General features: G+C 37.6%; 2 protein-coding genes across 5 annotated transcripts; one reads left to right on the top strand and one right to left on the bottom strand.

Annotated features, from left to right (window-relative positions):
- The first annotated feature begins 155 nt into the window (after positions 1-155).
- Positions 156-11775, top strand: si:dkey-162b23.4 (sodium/hydrogen exchanger 9B2). Of its 4 annotated transcripts, none has more exons than XM_055041142.1 (13): positions 156-316; positions 2523-2788; positions 3068-3269; positions 4542-4712; positions 5339-5481; positions 5841-5968; positions 6796-6971; positions 7423-7529; positions 7717-7866; positions 8067-8175; positions 9694-9830; positions 10030-10252; positions 10577-11775. In XM_055041142.1, exons 2-13 carry the CDS (start codon positions 2666-2668, stop codon positions 10633-10635), a joined length of 1728 nt encoding a protein of 575 aa, XP_054897117.1. In that variant the 5' UTR covers positions 156-316; positions 2523-2665; the 3' UTR covers positions 10636-11775. The 4 variants fall into 4 exon arrangements, with proteins under 4 accessions (XP_054897117.1, XP_054897116.1, XP_054897118.1 ...); XM_055041141.1 differs by having other exon boundaries at positions 156-292; XM_055041143.1 differs by lacking the exon at positions 156-316 and adding an exon at positions 389-436.
- A 411-nt stretch (positions 11776-12186) lies between these two features.
- On the bottom strand, positions 12187-16652 carry cisd2 (CDGSH iron sulfur domain 2). The gene is made up of 3 exons (XM_055041144.1): positions 16474-16652; positions 13541-13755; positions 12187-13342 (listed from the first exon to the last, which is right to left on the bottom strand). Exons 1-3 carry the CDS (start codon positions 16574-16576, stop codon positions 13253-13255), a joined length of 408 nt encoding a protein of 135 aa, XP_054897119.1. The 5' UTR covers positions 16577-16652; the 3' UTR covers positions 12187-13252.
- Positions 16653-17358: the final 706 nt, after the last annotated feature.

Here is a 17358-nt window from a genome sequence, read left to right on the forward strand (position 1 = left end):
AGTGAAAAGTGCATTAAAAAGGAAACAGTATAAAAATCCATATTTCCCTTTCGTTTTGTCAAACAAAAATTGCAGAAGCAAACAATGCGAAATGTAAGCACTGAAAAGTGAATGTTTCCGCCTCCCTTTCCTCCACCCCCAACTTGCGTTCGCACTATATATATATATATTTGCCTGTCTATCACTAATCCGCCTCATTCCCAGTACCCACCTGGCGTTTGTTCCTCAGCACAACCACAGTCGCCGTCAGTGACACTCTGCAAACCATGGCTTACGGTGTTCACGGTATGAGGTGAGCGGGTTTTCACGGTATGAGGTGAGCGGGTTTTCACGGTATGAGGTGAGCGGGTTTTCACGGTATGAGGTGAGCGGGTTTTCACGGTATGAGGTGAGCGGGTTTTCACGGTATGAGGTGAGCGGGTTTTCACGGTATGAGGTGAGCGGGTTTTCTCCTGCGATGCTCTTATTTAGAGAGTTTTGACAGACACGTTAAAAAAAGGGTCTCCGTGGCAACCGTGAGTCCGGAATGGGACACGGGGGTTTCAGGGTCTGGACGGAGCACGGTCAATTATAGCAGCGAAGGAGGCAGGCGCACAATATCGGACAAGAGTTTTTGTGTTTATGTAAGATTAGTTTTGTTCTCTGAAATCATGCCTATTATTAATACCGGAATGCTTTTTTTCAACACATGAAGCACGGTTTTAGGCTGTCACTGACCCATGGTTACATTACAAACGGGTCGATGAAGTAAGACACTTCGACTAGTTAACAGAAATAACTTTTTAGCAGTCGCAGTGTAGATGAATATGTCCGATAATGTATGATTGTTGTTTTGCTAGTCGATATCTGAAAGCTTCAACAGTTTACAGTGGCTATTACTGTGTGACCAGACCTCTGTGGGCTAACGCTACAATACGAACTAATGCAGCGCACAAAAACGTCACTGGACCCGAGTGTAGCAACAGACATGTCTTTAATGTTCTAGCCCGCTAACTGTATTGTTACCGTTAGTTAGTTACCGCTTTACCTGCTTGAGCTAACGCTAGCTAGCTGTGCCATATGGTCGAGCTGTAAGCATTGATTAGTGCGCTTTTTCAGAATTGGATTATCAAACGTCTGTTGCCCTAAGCAGCTATCAAAACATTGGAGTAGATGGTATACAGCCTTTATTTGTAGTGTCTGTATCTAAGTTGGAGTTATAGTAGCCTGCAATGTCACAGTTACTATTAGCTACTCACAATTTCTTAATGTCATTGGTAATTTTAATGCACTATTCAACTGTGTAGTTTCTTAAATTTTGTTTGGGATAAGGTACTATTATTTTAAGTGTATCATATAGGCCCATTGATATATATTGAGCACAAGATTTTCGTATTAATGTATTAGCATTAGCAGAGCAAAATGCCCTTTAGCATACTAACAATTGTTTTCTCCAACAATATATACATACATATATATATAATTGTATACAGCTGATTAATTGGGTATATATCTCCACTGCTGGATTTTATTTTACAGTGTACGCTTTTAAAATAAGTAGTATTTTTGTCTTTCATGTGTAATTTGATGTACATCACAATAGGCTTAATATTGGAGCTGATGAGCCAGTAAAGACTTTTTCTTTTATTATTTATTTATTTATTTATTTTGCTTTTTCCTACAGTGTTTCAAATGTAATAACAAAACATAAGATATGTGGATTGACCAATACAAGGTTGTACATTAGTATGAAGAAAAAGGGAATCAGTTTAGATCTTAAACAAATACAAATCTGGAAAGTGTGGCATTCATTTGTATTTAGACACTGAGGGAATACTGGCAGACTAGTTTTAGTTGCTATTACAGCTTGCCTATTCTTATTTGCAAAACCCAGTTTCATGCATCTTGCTGCCGCTTTGTATGTGGTCTGAACTGAGAGCTTATCTAGACAACTTTTCTCTGACTGCTGAGGAATTGAAATTTTTTTTCCTGCGTCTTCCTTCTGTTGACTGGATTGAGGTTGTTGATGGAGGCAGGATTGTGCAAACTGGCAGGATTTGGAGCACCTTTCTGCCTGGTGGTAATTTTTCAATAAAGTTGTCAGCCAGAAACAACAACTTGGCAGAAATAAATCGTTCAAGTTTTTTGAAAATGAAATCTGGTCACTCCTGTCTGCTTGGACCCTCTTCCCAAACTGTTTTCATTTGTTTTATTGTAGTTGTATCAGATAGAGCCAAAACGATAATGCCTCAAGGATATAAAACATAAGTAGGCTACGTAACTTTTTAAAGGAATATTTTGATTAAAAAAAATAAAAAAGTGGGGATAAAAAGAAAAATTGACATTAAAAAATACTGATAATGCAGCAGCAGTACAAGTTATTTTTGAAAGAGCAAACTTTTATATGTTTAAATCCTGGCTTACAGCTACAAACACTGACCTTGACATTTTGTTCTGAATGTAAAACAGTTTCCTTTAATGGTAATGGTGTGCTATTTGCTTTAATATTTATGTATTTTTTTTTTTCCTCTCACTCTTATTAGAACATAAGATGTATGAACAGGAGCCCCAGGTGAGAGGCTGGACACTTAAGAAGTGAAGGAAATTCAAATGGCTGAGCTCAACCGTGAGTTCAACCTGTTGTGATAAAGAAGCAAAAGAATCAGAAAAACGGTGTAGTACAAGAATGGAGGAAAACCCAGAGAAACCTGCAAGAACTGAACCGAGTCCTGCACCCAGTCCAGTACCCAGCCCAGTGCTCACCCCACTGCTGGATAGAATCACTATTCCTTCTCCAAATCATATTGAGGTAAAAGCTAAAGGAAAAGGAAAAAACTGGAGCCCACACCCAACTTAGTATTTCTTTTTAAAAGAATATCTGTTTTCTAATCTATTAGCATGCTCCCATTGATGAAGAACATAGTACATGGTCATAATAAGCTGTGCTCTGTTGTAAATCAATCATTTTTACCCAAAGGTAACTGTTAAAAACATCATGTCTCAGCATGTTTACACCATAATCTAGATCCTAAAGTCTATCTGCTATGTTATGGACTCTCTTTTCTTTGTCTTGATTCTTCCCTTAAAGCATCTCAACGTGAATCAGTTAAAGGTGGTGGTGCGGCGTTGCTCGACTCCAAACATAACAGAGGAGACGACCTACTTTATCCCTCTGCATCCTGTGGCAGATGCTGGCACCAACACAGAACCACCATTGGTCTGTTGCCCGCTGCTTCGCAAGTTTTGCCCATGTCCGCCACGAGGCCTCCTTGCCTCTATCATTACCAAAGGTAACCACTAGGATTCACTTGTAGGCTAAGTGTTTTTATTGTTTTTTCCCTTTGGAATTTTTAAAAATTTATATATTACATTAATTTACATTTTTGCATGTGTATACAGTAACAGTACTGATTTGCAAATGATTTGGTTTCACACATATTTAGATGTGTATTCAACATACAAAATTTAAAGCGTTGCAGGTTTTCAGTGGGTTAAAATTGTAATATTCGGCTTGAATAAAGCGGAACTCACAAAAAACACACAAGGGGGATCTTGTCCCAGGTAAATAGAGTATAAGTGTTACCGGGTTAATTTGAAATACAACAAATGTTCAACCACTCAATACGAAATTAATAGGTTTGCACCAGAAATTATTTATTCAGAAACCCAAAATTTGAATAGTTAATAAACCTAAATCAACATCAAAACCCACCCAAAATAATTAAGGGTCTGATTCGCCTTGTTCGGGTTGATCCATCAACCACACTTACAAAATAGTCCCAATAGTCCTGTTCCTTTTTTACATTTTTGTCCATAAAAGAGTCCCATAACTCCAAATCTAACAACGTCCTGGAAGCGTCGCTCCGTATTAATCCCTGTCTTCAATCCCGGAAGAAAAATCCAAAACGTCAAAAAACCCCAAAAAAGATGAGAAAAAAGAAGAGTGGTACCACCCAAAATCCCCCAAAAGAAAATAAAGTCCAGATCTCACCGGGAGCGTCCCTTTTCCCCCCCGGTGGTTTCCTCCATGCTCTGGCGTCGTCCTTCTGCACCGGGCGGCGTTTCCTCGGTGCAAACTCCGGTCCAGGCTTTCGGGCACGATCTGTGGCGCTGGGACGAACCTTAATCGATGTTTTATCTTTTTTGTTACTTTTCTTTGGTTTAAACAGACAATAAGGCCAGAACTCCCGCTGCGCAGATCGACACATGAGCGTCTTTCTTACTGATTGCGCCGCGTCTTCCGGCGCACACGCCTCCTTTTTATCACTAATTCCCACACCTGGCCCCAAACATGATTTACCCAACATCAGTTTTTTAACAGTGGAACTTCGACATTTTTTTTAATAATGAAATCCCCCACTGTTCCACTAGACAGCTTGGAATTTTTAACATTTGATATAGTTACTGAGAAAAATAAAACATAGTGGTTATGTTACAAAATATCTGGCAGTGTTTTTTAAAATTTTTTCATTGTACCTTTCTGTTTTTCAAAAAAACTGACAAAAGTGACAAAATTGATAATTTGTCTTTCAGTTAATGTCTGTCTTCTTTTCCTTCTTCAGTTCTTTTGGCAGCTGTACTCTTTGGGGTGATTGTGTCCATCACAGAGAAAGAATGTCTTCCCGGGGGGAATCTGTTTGGCATCACCATACTCTTTCTCTTCGCGCTCCTCGGCGGCAAAGCAGTCGCCCTCATCCAGCTGCCAACACTTCCACCATTTCCTCCTCTCCTTGGTAAGCTAAACAAATTATTGTCATTTAGGCATCAATTTCTGACTTCCAACTGTACACATTAAATTTTTTGTACCTCCAAACCTAAATGTGCATCATATCAGATGTATTTTTTCTATAATATCCCTTGTGTATTATTATGTTAGCATAATAATATCAGTTATGTTTAAGAATGGAAAGGACAATGAAGCTCTTTTACACTGGATCAATTTAAATAAATAATATTAGCTATGAATCAGTCACTGCAGTCGTCATATTAGATATAACTGACAGCAGAGCTAATTTTGACTGACTGGTCCAGATACATCAATGTTCTCCACTTTGGTGTGCTGGACATATAAGACATCCAGGACAGTGGTCCCTGAGGCTTAAGGTTGGGAGCCAGCTTATTGCTTCTATGTTCAGTTTTTTCACTTTTGATCTAGAAGAGTTTTTGGTTAGCAGCTTTGATTGATTCTTTTCAAAAAGCTTTATTTTTATTCTGCTTAGTCTTCAGTTTTTTCCCCCATTTAGTCACATTCATCTAAAATCTGTTCACATGATCTGTATTGTACGATAGACAACCCCAGGTAAAACAGAGTTAAAGCGGATCTTCTTTCCTCTTTCCCACCCTTTCTGCTGCGCTGCAGGTATGCTGCTGATGGGCTTCCTGCTGAGAAACATTCCTGTTGTAACAGATTCAGTGTACATTAACTTCAGATGGTCTGCTGCCCTGAGAAACATTGCTCTGGCTGTCATCCTGGCCAGAGCTGGCCTGGGGTTGGATCCCAAGGTATGACTCATTCTCATAGAGAAGTTTAGGGGTTAACTGAAATATGAGTATTTTAAAAAACTACAGAACTATTAATAGTTTAACCTCAAATCTTCATACAATGGCTTTAATTAAGAACACTGACTCTACAAAATAGAGGCAGATTCTGTTTACATCGGGCCAAATCTTCCAATTATTGCAGTTTTTCTAAATTTCCTTGAAATAATAACAGCAAGTTTGGTTCACAGTGATAGCTAAAAAAGCTTCAAATTTCAGTTGAAATAGTTAAAGTTCTTCGGTACTGAAAAACGTGGGCTTTCCAATGCTTTCTGTAAAATAGAAGACATGCATCATTATAACATGTACATTTCTACTGTCAGGCTCTGAGGAAGCTCAAAACCGTGTGTATACGTGTAGGAGCTGGGCCCTGCCTGATCGAAGCCAGCACTGCTGCTTTCTTCTCTCACTTCCTCATGGGCTTGCCGTGGGAGTGGGGCTTTATTCTTGGGTAAATGCAACCCTTTGCACTCTGTGTTCATGTATTTAAAGTTATGATAATTTACAATTTTGTCATTTAAGTGGTAAAGGGCCTAATTTAAATGCCTATTCACCTTTTGTTTTCTACATTGTGTTGCAAGACAAGAGGAAAGTTGACAGTAAATCTAAACTTTTGAAAAACATTTACTCACAACTTTTTCACTTACAAAAGTTGTAAGTGAATCTGAAATACAGTGCCTTGCAAAAGTACTGAGTGCCATAAATTTACCTCAATTTTTTTATCTACTCTGTCTAGCTGCCATAGAAAAACATTATTCACTCACCATGATTCTGTCACCACCAGTTTTAAAGCTAGAGGATGGTGAGTTCAGGGTGATGTACAGTGTTAGTTTTCTGCAATACACCGTGTTTTTGAATTTGATTGAGTTATTGTGTTATCTCACTAGAAACCCTTGTTCAACCAATGAAATTATTTACATTTTGAATTGATTTTCAACCACAAACTTTCTCACACTTTACTTTAGTAGAAAAAGACAAGTACAGATACTTTTTCAAGGCACCACACTTTAGAATCACTAATAAACTGTTCCCCTGTTTGTGAATAAATAGTATTCTCTGCTATCATTAGACCATGTGAAATTTTCTGCTATTCTAGTTTTTAGAGGTTTGTTTGCAGTTATATTAAAGATCTAAAAACATGGCCTGTTTCCTTCAGTTACTGCAAACATAATTCTTTTGAATCCAATTATGTTGTTTTCATTACCTTCCTGTGCAGAAAAGACAAATTATTAATTTCTTTCATTTTAGCAACAGTAAAATAAATCCATATTTCTGCAGCTTTGTTCTGGGCGCCGTGTCCCCGGCCGTGGTGGTGCCCTCGATGCTCCGGCTGCAGAAGGACGGATACGGCGTGGAAAAGGGCATTCCCACCCTGCTGATGGCGGCTGGAAGCTTTGATGACATTCTCGCCATCACAGGGTTCACCACATGCATGGGCATGGCCTTTGCAGAAGGTACCCTATGTTTTCAGAGTATAATAAGTCAGTCTTGTGCTTTTTGAAACAAAACGCCTGTATTGTCTCCCAGGGAGACGCAGCTGGGAGGTCAATAATGAGAATCACACTGAGGGAGAAAAGAACACTAATGTTGGCTTGTAGTTTATCAGCAACACAGTAGAGGGTGTAAATGTGCACATTATTCTGATTAGTAATTTAAAACTTTTAAATTTATGAGGTAAATGCTAATCGGATTGACTGTATTTTTATGTATTTCTATGTTATCAATTAAAAATAACATTTTTATATTATTTAAAGCAGCCACAACTTATAATTTTCTATGAAGTGCTTCATGTTGTTTAAATTATTTATACTTCATTGAAGTATATATACATATAAAAAAACAAACATTTATTTAATAAATAAGAATAATTTACTGCTTAATTTGCTTGTAATATTTTTTGTTCAGGATCCACCTTGTATAATGTCCTGCGAGGTGCCCTGGAGGTTGGAGGAGGGACGGTTGCTGGGATCCTCTTTGGCTTCCTTATTCAGTATTTTCCAAGTCTCGACCAGGTCTGCAATCTTATGCTGCTTTGCCTTTCTTAAAGGGATAGTTCAGGATTTCTAAAGTTAGCATCCGTTAAAAGGTTAACCTTCCTACAGTCGACATGTGAGAGGTCACATGCGATAAATGAAGCTTTTCATGTTGGTTGATTCGATTTCTTCAGTCTGTTTCTTAATCAGTTATATTCTCTTGTAGAAACACCTGGTGATGAAGCGCTCCTTCTTGGTGCTGGGTCTGTCTGTCTTTGCTGTGTTTGGCAGCAACGTGGCAGGGATTCCAGGCTCGGGGGGCCTCTGCACCCTGGTTTTATCTTTCCTGGCTGGACTTGGCTGGGGGGAAGAAAAGGTAATAGAACATGGAAGCCATAGTCAATCACCAATCCTTCTTTTCCACTCTTAGTTTGATACCACCCAGATTTTGAAGAGTATGTTACCACAGCAGGTGTGTTGTTTACATGTTAATTATTGATACAGTGTACAAGTTATTACAAGTTACGTTTGCTCTATGCTAAACATACTATTTTCTGTCTTCTGTTTGTCAAAAAGGCCCATGTAGAGGAAGTGATTAGTTGGGCGTGGTACGTGTTTCAGCCTCTGCTGTTCGGACTGATCGGAGCTGAGATTCGAGTCAATGAGCTGGAGGGACTTACAGTTGGTGAGATGGATGCCCAAAGTCTTTAAAATAACAGTGTCATCATTGTGAAAAATTCAAATGTGACTGTATGAATGTATGTAAATATATTTGCATATCCAAACAAGACATGACAGATGTGAGCACTATCACCTGTTCTGCAAGTACTAAAATCATTTTGTGTGTTTACCTTGCTGTCATTTACCTCCAGCTTGTCTCTTTAGATCTTCCATAAAATGTGTCTGGTTCTTGCAAACTAAATAGAAAACATTGAACAGTGTGTGAGAACTTTTTCGCATTTTGTGAAATTACAACCAGAAACTTTAGTACGTTTAGTTGAATTTTATATAATGATGTACACAAAGTATTAGGTAATGGTAAAGTGGAAGAAGGACTGTATATATGGCTTTTAAGAAACTTTTATTCTGATAGCCTTAAAAAACCAATTGCATTAAATGAATGCCTTTGTTAAGTTTAAATCTCTATATCAAAGTAGCTGCTCTCTGAACACTTGAGAGGTTTGTTAAAATGCATTAGTGAGCAAACAGTATTACAAAGAGAAAATAATGGCTCTGGCTAAGTTCATACCTCTTATTTGTACCCATTTCATCTATTTTGTACCATTTTGTACCCAATTGTATCTCAGTTTATGCAACACATTGGAAAATGATTTATAGATTGTTTATGGAGAGAATATAGAATGACTGCAAACCAAGTAGGACATTGTCCAACTAAGTCAACAAGACAAGCAAAGGTTTAGTTACAGAAGCAACCAAGAAGCCTTTTCTGGAGGAGGTGCAAGAAATGATCAGAGAATCTGTATAAAGGAGACCTCCACAAATCTCACCTCGCTTGTGAAATGGTAAAAGAAGCCAATATTGAAATAATGACAGAGGTTTTCCAGAAGCCATGTAGGACATAGGAGACAATCTAAGGGAGATGCTCTGGTCAAATTAGAAATTCAGAATTTTAGCCTTCCTGCAAAATGCTGAGGGAGAGAGGAACACTGCAGATGATACTGAACAACACTAAAATATATTTGTTGCAAAGACATTCCTTGGTGGACCAGGAAGCTGATCGGAGTTGATGAGAAAATGACTGGAGCAAAATAAAAGTAAATTCTTGAAGAAAACATCCATGAAACTGCAAAGCACCTGAGACCAGGGAGGAAGCAGGACAATCCTAAACACATATCCTGAGCTACAGTGTAAGAATGTGCCTCAAAGTATTGTGTGTGGCCCAGTCGAAGTACACACCTAAATCAAATTGCCCAGGTGGTTTCGACCAGAAGACTTGAAACTGATTGTCGACTCAAGTGGCTTTTTGGATTTCAGTTGTGAAAAGAAAAAAAATTAGGAAAGGCATGAATCATTTCACTGACACTTTGAATCCCATTGAAATACACTAAAGTCTACAGTACAATATGACGAAGTATAAAAAAGATTAAAGCAGAAAGGAAAACTTAGGCTTCATCAAACCTAAAGTATGCATTCTTCAGTAGAAGTGGTGTGCTGTACCCTTGTAACTCTTATGTCCTCACAGGTCTGGGTATATCCTCCATGCTCATTGCTCTGGTGTTTAGAGTACTCTTCACTTTTGTGTGTGTGTCACGTGCGGGCTTCAACTTAAAAGAAAAAGTGTTCATAGCTCTTGCATGGATGCCCAAAGCAACAGTGCAGGTGAGTCAGTGCTGGGAAATGTCAGTTAACTTTTCTTTAGTAAACTTTTTTCTTGTTGTGTGCTTCTGCAGGCGTCATAGAAAAACTAATTAAAAGTACATGCACTGACATGTTTCCATTTCAGTCGTTACTTAATGACAGCAGAAAGCAATCAATGAGTAAAGCAACAAATCACAGCTTGTCTTTGGGTCTTCCTCAGGCAGCAATAGGCTCTACGGCTTTAGACATGGCCAGAGCAAAGGCTAACGTGGAGCAGATAAAGTACGGCATGGACGTGCTGACTGTGGCCGTGCTCGCCATCCTTCTTACGGCCCCGGTAGGGGCTTTGATTATCGGGATCTTGGGGCCTCGCCTGCTGCAGAGACCGCAGACCCCCACCTGTAGTGAGCGAGTCAAACCCAGTTTATCAACATTTTTCTTAGGTGGGTAAAATCTGTTATTTGAAAATTCAGCTCAACTCGACAACCCTGTGTGACCCAGTTTCCTATAGCTACCTTCCAGTAGTGAATACAAGTCCTCTGCTTTCCGTATTTCACCGTTCCGATATCTTTGCAAGAATTTGCATATTATTAGATCTAATGTTTAGTATAACACCAGTGTAATATTGAAAAGTCAGTAGCTTAAAATTGCTTCTTTTAGTTAAGCTTGTCTTCACCTTTTCTTCTATTTTTCATGAAAAATGTAAGCATCATCCAGGCACTACTTGTAAAATCTCCACTATCTCTCCCTCCTTTTTCATCCCCTAGGCACCGCGGCAGGAAGTGAATATGACACCGAAACTGTCACCTTCGAGAGTACTCTCTGACATACTTGATCTAATAAAGACCTTGAACGTCAGTTTCTTCAGCTGCTCTTTAGCCACTGAGTGGCTTTCATGTTGCTCAACTTTGTTGGAATCAGCCTGTATTTATAGCAGCAGGTGGTTTCCAGGCACTGAGTTCCAAACACATTTCCTTTGTCTTGCTGTGTGCATTCATGCTCTATGAACTTTACACCAGAGCTCCTGTAGTGTCGAACTTGAACTGAACATTTATTTAAATACTCTGTAATTAGCATGAGGCAATTAAACAGTTTACATTTTTGCAAACTGGTAATGTTTTTGTCATATTCAAAGTATCCAGTGGTTTTATTTCTTACTTCCGTAAATGGTACTTAAACTGAAATGGTAGTGTTTAACATAAGGATTTGTATTTTACAAAGTGGTGAGATGGTGTGTGATTGAATGAATTTTTAGAGGAAGCCATGCAGAATCCACATTTTTAAATCTTTTTATTTTAATGCTGTATGTTTGTGCAGTTTTTTATGTTTGTAATTAGTGAGTGTGTGGATATTTTTTGATTTAGTTTACAACTCAGGAGATCTTGATGTCCCACTTTATTTAAATCTGCACATAACATTGCTTTAACTTTATTCACTGTGGTATAAAATTTCTCTCAATCAACTTTTGAAGTTTATCTGAACTTTATTGTGATTGTTTATTTTTAGATTATGAACAAATTTTACATGACTGTTAAATGTATTTTTTAACTACAGAAATATGCAGTGTGCTGTTTTTAATTTTACATTTTATGTAAAATATTCAAATTAAGACACTATTTATGATTAATTTACAGTATTATTTTTATCAAACAATAAATAATCACATTTTTACAAAATTGTCCGATTTATGCGTATAACCAAATATATCGGTAGCTAAATCTTTTATTTATTCGACATCCTGTGCTTCTGCAGATTTGTTTTGATTTTTCACTTTTTTTTTCACATCAATTTATCTCTGAAGCCAAATTCACCTAAACTGAGAAGTTAAACAGCTGCTTTATAACACAAGCCCATGCACTATGTTCCAAAAAGGCATGCACACAGGTGTTTTTTCTTTCAAAATTAAAATCTATTCACATTAGAAAAACTCCTGGAGCATTGTTTTGTATTAGTTTTTACATTGTAAGAAAAACACTCTTAAAGTTTTCCCACTTATTGCTGAGAATGTTCAACGATGTTGAAATCTCCAACAACTTCTCCTCAAATCCCCACCCTAACAGCTTAGGGAAGAATTACTTTATGTATTACCCTACCAGCTGTTTTTGGAGGCAGAACAGATAGGGAGTAAAACCTAAATAAATTATCCTGACTTCTAAATTAGAAATGCAACCAATACATTGCTCCCCAATGCAATGGAGCAATACTGAGTCTGTATTGCCAATTATACAAAGTTCTGTTACTTGACAAGTTAACGACGAGATGGTTCCTTTCTATTTAATCCATTACCATAATGCATAACGCTTAAATTTTCATAAAGTGTGGAAAATACCATGTAAATCTGAACTTTTGACTGGTGGTGAACATCAAGCCCATCAAGCACATGATCTTTGTATTTTATTCAACTTCCAGAGCAGCCTAAGCTGATTATGTTTACTGTTGCAGCACATGCGCATAATACAATGTTATAATGAAATTAAATAAAAGACAACACGGGACATGATAAACTTGAGTTGAAAGGGACATTCACTTAAATTTTCAGCTTAAGTTACGTGCAGATTTTTCAAAGTATTGACAAAGAAGTTGAGGTTCTGCCAACTTAAGCAACTGAATTACTCATGACCAGCTCTATTAACATTTAGTATGAACAACTTAGCCTAGCAAACATTAACATACATGATGTCATTTATAAATAGAGAACAAAGAACTAATTGTAAAAACCAACGTTAAGTTTGAAGCAAAAAATATTTTTTGCTTCAAACTACAGTAAGTATTCTGCCAAGAAGTAAAATGCAGTAAATACAGCAACTGAAAGAGAAAAGTCTTGACAGCACAGTGGTTTGAAATGTTTCAACACAACATAACTCATAGCAATAATTGTCTATGAACAAAACATCAAGAATCTACAGTAAGTATCCCATACATTATGAATACATACATTCATCATTACATACATACATGTTGATCTATCAGAAAATATATCACACCTCTAAAGTGTTGTGGTGAAAACAATTTGGCACTCAAGCTGGCAAATAGTCTAGAAACAACTAAATGAAGGCATACAAGGCAAAATGTTACATGCAAGTAGGACTAATAAATTGTGTATTTCATTTAAATTATACCGAGTGGAACAAACAGCAGCCCTCAAGCTCCAGGTCACATTATAAGAAGGTATCATAAAGTTAACGCTTTGGGTTGTTCCATTAAAGTGGTCCCAGTGAAATTGAATTTAATCCTGACATATAGAGACAAACACTTTTAAAATCATATATAAACAACTATTTCTGTAAATTAGAAAACCAATGAGAGCTTAACTAAAAAAAGTAAAAACCCACAAAACTATCCCAACTACAAAAATTCAATGGACTGCATTTCATAAGGAAAACAAAATACCAAGAAAAGATGAAGTACAGACTAGTCAGATGTACACTTCTTTCTGTGGTCAATTATAGTATCTTCTTTTTGAGGATGAGCGGTCCCACGTTGTCCCCAGTTAGTTCGTTGTGCTTTAAGTGTGACTTGTCACAAACAGGAAACTAAAAACAGGAAATAAGAAATAGTGAATCAGAAAGTTGCATAAATCCCTAATGATACTATATATTTTTAATATGGCAAAATAACAGCTGTTTAACTTTCATTACTTCAGAATGCACAACAAAACACAGGCTCACTTGTGACTGCAAGTTAGCTTTTATAGGATTCCACGGTCAAAGCCAAGAAAGACGTCAACTCACAGTTTTGGAACGCCAGCATCGACAGTAACACACATTTGCGCTGTTCAGGTCCTCAATGTCTATCTCGTTGACCACTTTGGGGTTCTCTTTCTGTATCTTCAGGTTGATCAGGCTGTCTCTCTGCTTCTTTTTCTTGGGCAGGAACGGACGAATGGTCAGGTAGCCCAGCAGGGCCAAAATCCCAAGAAGAGGCAGCAACCGGAGCCACTCAGACACTGTGGACATACATAAGAAACTGACTGGGGCTCAACTGGAATGTATACTAAAGCCAGCTTTTATGCCTCTGTGCACTTTATACAGAGCTGTAAAAAAAAGTATCTACCTCTTGATATTGAGGTAGATACTTTTTTTTTTTAAAACCAAATGGCTCAGATCATTTTGCAAGTATTAATGGAGACACATGTAAACCAGCCTTACCCAATAATAATTCAGTTGCCCCCTAATAGCATCTGCTTGCGCCACTTTTAGGGGCAACAACTACAATCGTTTGTGAGTCTTTACATTTCTGTGTAGGATAGTGGTTCAGTCTCTCTGTAGAATTATTTTTAACTTATCCGCATTTGAGTACGAAACAATTGTTTAAGATGATGCATAACGTAAAAATATTTTACATTATGTGTAATTAATCGCTATAAAATAGCTGTTTTTCTTTCTGAGATAGCTGGCAAGAAATATTGCACTTCATGCAGTATCCTGATTTATTTAGATGTAGTCATTCATCCTTTTATGCACACACTCACATACTGATGGCTTTATTGCAGCCAGAGCTGCCCAATGGCAGTTTGACAGCAAGTTAGGCCCTGAAGCTCTCCTCGTCTCTTTCTTTTTGCTGAATCCTGAACACTGACCTTGACTGAAGCAAATGAGGTCTGCAGTGTTCAGACATCATTCTGGGATCTCATCTCTTGGATGAGTCGTCAAAAAGGACTTGAAGGAGTTTGGTTTGGCCAGCCACTTCTGGGAAGGTTCACCACAGTTACATCGGAATAATCACTCTTTCTGAGGCTCACTGAGTGGTTTTATAACCCTCTCCTAAGTGATGCATATCAATGACTTTGTTTCTCATCTGTTCTGGAATTTATTTAGATCAGGAAATAATGTGTCATTTTCAAAGAACATGCCATTACTTTTTTTCCCTAACACTTTGCTTAGCTATATTTTTCCCCTTAATGATTAAATCAGCATTTAAAATCTGATTTTTGTATATACACAAGTAATGTCTGTCTGACATTAAAACTTGCTCAATCTGAAACATTTGAGTGTGTAGCTTTGTCCTGGAAGATCTCCAAATGTATCTGCAAAAACAATGCTTCTCCAGGTTCTATTACAGCATTGAGGTTTGGCGCAGAGAGAGGGGAATATGATGTGTTAGCATTCAAACAGAGGCCATTTCAAGATTTTTTTTTTCACCAATCCATCTATGTGATGCATTAAAGTATTAGAGTTTCAGCTTCTATGGATCTTAGATTATAAGTAAAAACAGTTAAGTACTTGTGGAACAGGAAACAAGGTGAATAAATGTTTTCTAAGACTTTAAATGTAAGACCTCTAGGTCAAATAACCAGTTAAGCAGATAAACTGGGGGGTTAGTTTGAGACCACCATACTTTTCCCTTTGCTACACTGAACAACAGCTGGTACTTAAACAAAAATATTAGAACTGAATGCCCTTTTTTTAAGCTTTTTATATTTTTTGTTCTTATTTTTTACTTGTGTTACCATTTCTACTTATTTAAATAGATGCTTGGAAGATAAGTACTTGAAGATGTGACTAAAAGCTGCAGATAGTCCTGGTTCTAAAGATCCTTTTTTTTCATTAAATATCTGGTAACTGCATCAGCAAACCATTATGTTTGATGTCCTGTCTTTTGCATTTTTCAACACCACAAATTGTTCAGGCCAGGGCATCACTGTCTATAATAACTCATGATTTGCATGCCATTCATATATTCAGCCTGTTGGATAGAGTCCACTGAGTCCTGACTGAAATGACTGTATCCAAGATGCTGAAGGTCATGGATAGTTCCAAGCATTATTGTGACTTATTAAAATCATAATGTGTGGGGTTTTTTACATTAAACTCAAGGTTTACCAATTGCATAAAGTTCCAGTTCAATTTTAGTATACAAAGTTTAAAGAACACACTACAGAAATTTGCAATTGCTATTGCAAATTTACTGTCCTCTGTCAAAATAAACTGTCTTAATAGATAAGACAGCGTGGTGGGGAGATTGTCGTGATAATGAAAAAAACACTGTGGTGATGACAAAAAAAAAATTTCTCAATATTTAACCGTGATCACACTGTTATGTCCTCATTTCAGCCCTACTTTTAACAAGAATCGAGGTAAAAAGTTATGCAAAATAGCTTAAACAAGGACTTATTGAAATATACATTGGTGTAATTTCATAGGTTGGCAGTCAGTCAGATATGAATTTGCAAGATCATATCCCAAACTTATAGTCAAGTCTTTCCCTCATTTTATAATGCATGACAGCACACCCTGCGAGCCTGCACTGACATCATGTTCTTACAGGATATCAAATCTATTCTTTTTATTGGGCCCAAAAACTGCTGCTGCTAGCCAAAAGTGAAATTTAAACCAAAAGACCCAAAACGGGGCAGCAAAGTCTTTACGTTGCAGATCATTTGTTTGTTTTTCATCGTTACCAACAGAAGCTGTCTTGAAGTTCCTCAGCTCTGAGATAAAGTTATGTAACACGTGAGATAAACTACATCATGCACTCGTCTTCCTGCATTTGTCTAAGCGCTGTTCAAGGTCTCACATTGTTGGACACAGCGTAAGCAAAGCGCTGGTAAAGTTGTGATGCCCGTGCAGGCTACTGATCAGAGCTGAGTGTTGAGTGTGAATCGTTCCCGAACAATTCACGAGTTCATCCTCACGTTACAACCACCGCGGCTGCCGTAAATTACCTGTTAACCTCGCGAAACCTCCGATAGTCTCCGGCAGCGGCAGCTTCTTCAAGTAGGCTGGAAGCTGCACTTTTATTATCTTTGAAATTGTTTCTAAAACCATCTTGAGTTGCTCGGCAGGGCCGGGTTTTGAGTTTGACTTGGGAAGTTCCTGGGGATCGTTTGTGTCACTGCGCTGTTTTCTGAGCGCAGCTCGACGCCGCTACGTAAACTTAAGTGACCACAACAAGAGAACGAACAAAACTGTGCGTAAATGAGTTTTGAGATTTGCGTAGAGGTGACACGTGATCTTAGTTGACGGCCAATCAGCGTCAGAGGAGTTGGTGGCTCGTGATTGGGTAAGTTGAATTGAGCAAAAAGAGGAAGGGTAGGTTAAAAATAATTTTTACATGAACGTAGAACACAACAGAAAACTAGAATGTCAAAAAAATTTAATTCTATGAAATAGAATTTTGAAGTTTTATTAGTTTTAGTGACATAATCGAAACTGATTTAATTACAATTGACTCAATCGTAATTATCATACGATTGAGTCAAATTATGCCAGGTAGTTTCTTGTGAAAAGCAAAGCAGCACATGCAAATCTACTCCTAAATGTTGCAGGTGGTAATTCCTTTATTTCTGCTATGTTTTGTTTTTTTATTTGTATGCAGAAATAAACATGCTTGCTATATGGTTGATTGTCAGTTATAGTGCATAGCCTTCAAAGTGACACGAGTTGTTCCCAATTAAACACAGCTAAGGACTGAAGTAAATGTCACACACAAGAATGAAAACCGTTGCTCGGGCCTAAAGAGTACCGATAGTAGCATATGTGAATACTGAATATGAACAGAAAAGTGTTCTAAAAACAAAAACTATTTCATTGCAATGTGTTTAGCCAGT

This window comes from Poeciliopsis prolifica, unplaced genomic scaffold, assembly GCF_027474105.1.
Source record: "Poeciliopsis prolifica strain line A6 unplaced genomic scaffold, Auburn_PproV2 SCAFFOLD016, whole genome shotgun sequence".
Classification (NCBI taxonomy): domain Eukaryota; kingdom Metazoa; phylum Chordata; class Actinopteri; order Cyprinodontiformes; family Poeciliidae; genus Poeciliopsis; species Poeciliopsis prolifica.

Bases quoted from the DNA above. Each gene is read 5' to 3' on its own strand.
- si:dkey-162b23.4 (XM_055041142.1), top strand. From the start codon at position 2,666: ATGGAGGAAAACCCAGAGAAACCTGCAAGAACTGAACCGAGTCCTGCA. The intron at 5,482-5,840 runs GTATGACTCATT...TTCTACTGTCAG, and splicing joins GCCTGGGGTTGGATCCCAAG to GCTCTGAGGAAGCTCAAAAC. The intron at 6,972-7,422 runs GTACCCTATGTT...TTTTTTGTTCAG, and splicing joins GGGCATGGCCTTTGCAGAAG to GATCCACCTTGTATAATGTC.
- cisd2 (XM_055041144.1), bottom strand. From the start codon at position 16,576: ATGGTTTTAGAAACAATTTCAAAGATAATAAAAGTGCAGCTTCCAGCC. The intron at 13,756-16,473 runs GTAATTTACGGC...GTATGTCCACAG, and splicing joins AGGTTTCGCGAGGTTAACAG to TGTCTGAGTGGCTCCGGTTG. The intron at 13,343-13,540 runs GTGAGTTGACGT...TCCTGTTTTTAG, and splicing joins GATGCTGGCGTTCCAAAACT to TTTCCTGTTTGTGACAAGTC.